Source organism: Lactuca sativa, chromosome 1 (genome assembly GCF_002870075.4).
Source record: "Lactuca sativa cultivar Salinas chromosome 1, Lsat_Salinas_v11, whole genome shotgun sequence".
NCBI lineage: Eukaryota > Viridiplantae > Streptophyta > Magnoliopsida > Asterales > Asteraceae > Lactuca > Lactuca sativa.
This window is the reverse complement of record NC_056623.2, coordinates 19,519,168-19,526,298: the sequence shown is the minus strand read 5'-3', so window position 1 is coordinate 19,526,298 and position 7,131 is coordinate 19,519,168. Positions and strand designations below refer to the sequence as shown.

Below are 7,131 nucleotides of genomic sequence, written 5' to 3'. Positions count from 1 at the left end.
CTTCCATCTCACCACCCCTAACCACCGGACCACCACCAGCCCTGCAGTCTATCTCGCTTCGTCCGGACCCCCCTTCCCCTTCCTTACAAACAATACTCATGGTGAAAGAAGACTGGCCTGGAAAGCATGCAAGTTTTAATTGGTCAAGGCACCTAGGGTTGCTTTCCGAGTAAAAGTTCTTTTGGATTACTCTCTCTCTCTCTCTCTCTCTCTCTCTCTCTCTCTCTCTCTCTCTCTCTCTCTCTCTCTCTCTCTCTCTCTCTCTCTCTCTCTCTCTCTCTCTCTCTCTCTCTCTCTCTCTCTCTCTCTCTCTCTCTCTCTCTCTCACACACACACACACACACAGGCACCTGCTGCTATCAACCACGTGAAGTGGCACAACAAGAAGTGGTTCCTATCCACTAGCTTAACAAGAAACTACTAACTCTTTTCCCTTCTCTTCATCTTCACCAAATATTGCTCAACTTTACCCCCAAAAGTAGAGAGAGAAAGACGAAGATAGCTCCTTGTCTCCATTATTAATAAATGGCCTCTTGAGCGTTCTTGACCAATGAGATAACTAAGACATTATAGGAAAAATGGGCCTAGCTCCCTTTCTCTCACCATCAGTATATATGTCTACAGCTCTATGATGACTATTATAGCATGCTTGCCAGTCTCTCTCTCTCTCTCTCTCTCTCTCTCTCTCTCTCTCTCTCTCTCTCTCTCTCTCTCTCTCTCTCTCTCTATGTACCTTCTTCTTCATGCTTTCTTATGCTTAATTTTGTACTCCTCAAAGTTACAGTTATGTTGAGCTGTCTTAATTTCTAACAATATTGCTTCTTGTAAAGAGCAAGCTCTTTTATTATCAAGCTCCCCTTTAGATCTAGTATTGATTTGGTCTAGATTCACATAACTATACGTAGCTTTCTGGAGGCTAAAGATAAGAGATGCATCCCTCTTCCAACAACAATGGGTGCAAACCACCAAAGACTTCTTTTTTTGGTAATTACTACAATGATACCAACTATTCAAGAGCCCTTCAAGAATATTATTATCCTCCATCTTTCCTCCTCCCATCCCCTAATTACATTCCTTTAGAAGATGAAGCCGTCTTCTGCGAGTCCTTCCAACAACAACAATATTTCTCCAACGATCATCATAACCACCTAGCTCATGAGATGACTACTAATGTTGAATCTATCATGGGAGAGTGTGGTAGTAACAATGGACAGGTTGCTAGGAATGACGGAGATGATGAACCCTACGACTTTAGTACTCACGCGGAGCCTGAAAGTAGCAGCCCAAGGAAGAGACATTCTAAAGGAGATCGGCATAGCAAGATTGACACCGCTCGAGGCCCCAGAGATCGAAGGATGAGATTGTCCCTCGATGTTGCTAAAAAGTTGTTTGGTTTGCAAGACTTGCTTGGATTTGATAAGGCCAGCAAGACAGTCGATTGGCTGCTCACAAAATCAAGAACTGCCATTCTTGAACTTCTTCCTGACCGGAGCTGCAGCTTTATGGGTGTATCTAATTACAGTGCATCTTCTACTTCAGAATGTGAGGTTCTATCTGGAACAGCAGCTGATCAGTCTATGCTAAAGACTGGAGATGATCAAGCACCTACTACAAATAATAATAATAAGGAAAAGTCTACTTCTGGATGCAGCATCAAAAAACACAAGGAAAAGATTGCTAGAGGAGTACTTAGAAGAAGTGCAGGTCTTCATCACCCTATTGCTAAAGCAACAAGGGAAAGGGCAAGAGTAAGGGCAAGGGAGAGGACAATCGAAAAGAGAAGTATTAATAATAAGATCGGTGTTGCTCAAGATTCAAAATGTAGACCATGTCTAGATCAGGTATTAATGAATCAACATGAAAGCCAATTAGGTTCTTGGAGCATCTTCGAAGAAAACCAATGTCAAACCACTGGTCAACCCGATCAAATGAGCTCTCACTTCCAGTTTAAGCAAGGATTTGTTGGTCATAATTCTTCACCGATGATGACAGGCAATTGGAGCCCGTCCTACATGCTCAATTATCAGCATAATATTGCCGGTCTAGCACATGAGGTAATACTTATATATATATATATATATATATATATATATATATATATATATATATATATATATATATATATATATATATATATATATATATATATATATATATATATATATATTTTCAGTTAACAAATATACTCCATATTAATAGCTAGGTGACTGGAAATGCCACATGTTCAATGACCAGTTATATATATATATACTCCCTTCGATTGATAACTGATATAAACTAATCCAAGAACATCCATGCATATAATTGGTTTTGCAGCATCATTCTAATGACTTTCAAGCAATTGGTAAATCATGGGAAGGCAATTAACAGCACTTAGGTCAGTGCTACTTGTTCATATTGATTTGATCTTCTCACTCATCACATGGTGCCAACTGTATCATAATAATATTAGACCATGGGCAGTGCTCTCTTTGAAGTTCTCTGAATGTAATCTTTATATGTCCTGGTTTTGATTCTTGTTTACAATAATTAACGAATGAGTTCTAGGGCTGAACTGTATCATTGACCAATAATTAACATTGTGTTATCATTAATCCATTTCTTCTCTCTCTTTTTGTTCATAATCTCTTACGTCCTTGTGTTCAACTTAGCTATCTAGCTTATTAATGTTTGAAATCCGGATGACGAAGAAGATATCCATTAATTAATCTTTAACTAATAGTACTAGTTTTGTTCTCTCTCTCTCTCTCTCTCTCTATATATATATATATATATATATATATATATATATATATATATATATATATATATATATATATATATATATATATATATATATATATATATATATATATATATATATATATATATATTCAAGACTTCTCCTTATAGTATCCCCAACATGACACCTCAAGGAATAACTAGTAGGGTATCCCCAACATCCATCTTTAAAGTATAGGCCTAGGAATACTCAAAAAGGCCAGACCGCTTTTAACTCACGCTATAGAAGCAAGCAGATATATATTGCACTTCCCGTACAAGCAAATTGTTAGAGAAGTTATAAAATACACAAAGATATAGCTTATAGGTAAATGATATAAGATGGAGTCTTGAACCCAAATTAACTAGCTAAAAAACAAGGTGTGATGCATACATGAGCTTAGACATTAAGGTCTTGTATCCATAACATCATATCATTAGATGCATACACATTTGTATCATAGATAAGTACTATCAAGAGCATCTATTTCAATATCTATCCAACGCATCAAATCCATTCAACATGTCATTATTGAAGGCAGTTTCTTGTAGTGATCCTTAATTAGCTGCCCCCTTGTGACTTGTGAGACAACTATGACCCTAGTAGATAGCAAAGAAAAGTTGATTAATACGATATCACAAAATGTTTAGTCCAACACTCCAACTATAGTGTGAGTAGTATAATGCTACAATTGAAAGAAATGTAAGTCTAATTGTCATTTAATAGATGAAACTCTATTATTGTGAAATGTCGTCTTGGCATGGAATTGACATGGAATGGACTTGGAGTTGGGCCATTGAACTTTTCAATTGGAAAAAAGAAATGTTTCTAATGCTTAAATAAATGTTTAAATATGCTTAATTGAAATCTATAGAGTGTATTTTTTGTTATCAAAAATTAGCTAGTTATATAACAAATCTAAAGTAGTTGAGCCAATTAGAGAGATCATAGAAAACTACCTAATTAACCTAGAAATGGGATTATATATGAACGCTAATTAACTGGATATTGTTTTTTTCATTCTTTCTATTTAAGGAGCAAGTATATAGTTGCATACATAGTTCCTTCTGTTACTACGTTGTTTTCGCCAGGGCATAGATATACAGATTTCTTGCAATGGCATTGTGTTGAACCAAAGATTCATATATGTTATAGAGGGATTGTTACTTTTTTATATGTTTGATTTGAACTCAAACACTTCATTTATAATTACATGTGCTAAAATCGTTGTATCCAGTATATAGCTAGGATATATTAAAAATGTAAAAAGATTGTACATAAACATCAATTATACATTTGGCTAATTATTATATAATTTTGAACTGCATTCAATCATATAGAAAATATAAGATTGAGTTGTTGGGTGCACTCACACACTCACAGTAGGTGAACATTACTGTCTTGACAGAGGTACAAAAAGTTTTTTCCTTGAATGGGACTGATACACGTGGTTCATTCAATTTACAAATTTATGGCGTACGTCGTACTATTTGAAAACTTTTACTCATCTACGTACCTTTTATTCTTGGCCTATACTTGTTATATGTAAGGAAAATTTTGTGCTTAAACTTAAATATGTGGATCCATTTAAAACAAAATGTATTGATTTTATGTATATTAATCAATCCAACAAGTTACATGCTACTTTCTACTAATATTTTTCCAGTGCAAAATATTTCTATGGCAATAAAGTAGAAAAAGTTAAAGAAGAAGCTACAAATTCTTTTTGCCAACTAACACGTCAACTCTATCAAACCAAACTCATAGTCATTTGATTCATGACTTAAATCAAAACTATTAATTTTAGAACATTTCTGATCGAATCTTTATCTTCAATCTTTACGCAGTGCACTAACATATTAAGCTACGAGGTCTGGTTCTTCTCTTTGTGGATTTTATCAAAGGAAGATTCTACAAGACATCGTAATATATGGTGGAGAAAGTAAAGAGAATGTCATGCATGTGGGCGATACCTTTTAGATAAAATCCGGCAGCCGCATGCCGATAGTCGGCCATGTCCGTCGATCAATTTACGAAACGTCCCCTCCTCGATTCTCATTTCATCGTACGATTTTGTCTTTTCCAAAGTCCCCACCGATCACTTGGTCAAATATATCATGCTCTCTAGAAATCAAATTATTTTTTATTGTATCCTTTGATTTAAAAAAAAAAAAAAAAAAAAAAAGAATATCATAGTTGATAACTGACTTTAGATGAAAATTGTCAAAGTGTCAAGGTTCTATTTGCGTCTTTATCTATGAATGTATAGTTTTCTGGAATTTGGATCATTTTGTTTCATAATTTAACGTTCAAATATAAATTAATGAAGAGAAAAGAGAATTTATAATTGACAACATCATTATAATCGTAAAAACCAGTTTATGGGAGATTAGGAGAACCACACATAAAAGATTGACATGCTTCATCAATCAGATTGAAAGGAATTTTAAACATTAATTGCATGTAACTAGACAAGACTTTGAGAATCTATAAAAACAATCGACAATAGTTGCTTGTTATATTTTTCTCTCTCTTCTGGCGTGTGTGAATGTATATGTAGATCATGTTTGATTTTCGTACTTGAGAACACCAACAAGTTCACTCTTTTTCTTCTTCATCATTGGATTCTTTCTTGTGCAATCCATCAGACACCATGAGAACTTGGAAGAAATAAAATATACACTAATTAATTAATATATCAGCATAGTAAACATATAATATATATATATATATATATATATATATATATATATATATATATATATATATATATATATATATATATATATATATATATATATATATATATATATATATATATATATATATATATATATAAAACGATTGTCAATTTATAAATATCCGAAATATTCATTGAATGATGCAACATAAATACTCTAAACTGATATCATATTATAGGTATTTGTAACGGTAAGGTATTGATGATTGTATAAAAAGTTAGTTTATTTAAAGATATAAAAGTCTCAAGTTTTATATATGTAATTGGAAAAAGTCATAATAATTTTTTTTGGTTGGTTCGGTCACAACTTTTAAGCACATTACTAGAAAACAAGGTATTACCGACACAATATTAGCGATGGAAAAATCCGTTGGTAATAAAGACGGAATACCAACAGCTTTTCAAAAGAAATAGAAAAGAAATAGAAAAATCTAAGTATGACATTCTAGAGACGGTTTCGTGGCGGATTAGCAACAAAATAAATTATCATCGGTAATCTCTTACAAATTACTGACAGTTTACCGATGGAAGTCAACAAATTTATTTACCGTTGGTAAAATTAAGAATTTTTTTCCTTTTTTAAATATTAGGGTAACTTGGTAAATATGCAAGTGATTTAGGTGCACTTAATCGAACGTCATCGTGTGTTGGGGCTGCACCAAAAAAATAGCTCTTTTTCTATCTCTGTGAAACGACAGCCAACAACAGCATCGCCAAGCTGCCACTACTCCGACGCTCTTGCTGCAGCCACCGCCCTCGAAGATGTCGGATTTGAAGGAGTCGCTACTTAGTTGTTAATCCCAACGAAGAACAACCACTACCTGAATCCCACAAATTCACTCTCAGGTAAATCAAATACAATTAATCAACAAATCATCATTTATCACTTCTTTAAGCTAGAAATCGTCAATAACGATGTACGATGATTTCGTGGAACATCATCTTCACGAGGAAAGCTTTTTCCATAAGATTCGGGAAGACCATAATTGTCAGAACTAGACATCTACAAGGGAGAAATTCAAGTTAATTGATTTTAGTCCTTAATATAACACCCAAATGAAGTATTAAGGCTAGGACCCAACACAATATTCTGCAATTCGGAAGAGGAATGTTGTAATCCAATAGCAAAAATATTTAAAGGTAGGTAAATGACGATTTACCAATTTTCACCATGAAAAACGAAATGAATGTTAGGTTTCAAAATGTATTGAAATTCCTAGATTCTTTTGAGATTCATTGAACTTTTCAATGACATGTTTAATCTCGATTATGTCATTAAAGTTTGTGACTGGGATACCGAGGATCACAAACATGGTGAGAATAACCATGCAAATTAGCTTGGTACTCTCGATGTCATTAATCACCTAATCAATATGCCGGTTAACCACACACGCTCCATTTATCACTGATAATTTACGAGAAACCCATCGTCATCCTTCATTAGTCCATATTAGTGTGTCGGTTAACCACACACGCTCCACTAACTGACTAATAAGGTGCAATGTGCAATTTCATGGGTTAGCATCAAATTCACATTTTTCCTAAAGTAACTAAAATTGAAAATTTATAAAGTGTTTAGTTACTTTGTATTTCATTATACTTTTAATAAGGATTTAAGTGTCCTATCAAA

At 33.8% G+C, this 7,131-nt stretch overlaps 1 protein-coding gene across 2 annotated transcripts; it reads left to right on the top strand.

The window, feature by feature from the left end:
* The first annotated feature begins 425 nt into the window (after window positions 1-425).
* On the top strand, window positions 426-4,981 carry LOC111915730 (transcription factor TCP18). Of its 2 annotated transcripts, XM_023911369.3 has the most exons (3): window positions 426-2,054; window positions 2,317-2,377; window positions 4,609-4,981. In XM_023911369.3, the coding sequence occupies exons 1-2, from the start codon at window positions 930-932 to the stop codon at window positions 2,365-2,367; spliced, it is 1,176 nt and encodes a 391-aa protein (XP_023767137.1). In that variant the 5' UTR covers window positions 426-929; the 3' UTR covers window positions 2,368-2,377; window positions 4,609-4,981. The 2 variants fall into 2 exon arrangements, with proteins under 2 accessions (XP_023767137.1, XP_042755280.1); XM_042899346.2 differs by lacking the exon at window positions 4,609-4,981 and having other exon boundaries at window positions 428-2,054; window positions 2,317-2,598.
* The last annotated feature ends 2,150 nt before the right edge of the window (window positions 4,982-7,131 follow it).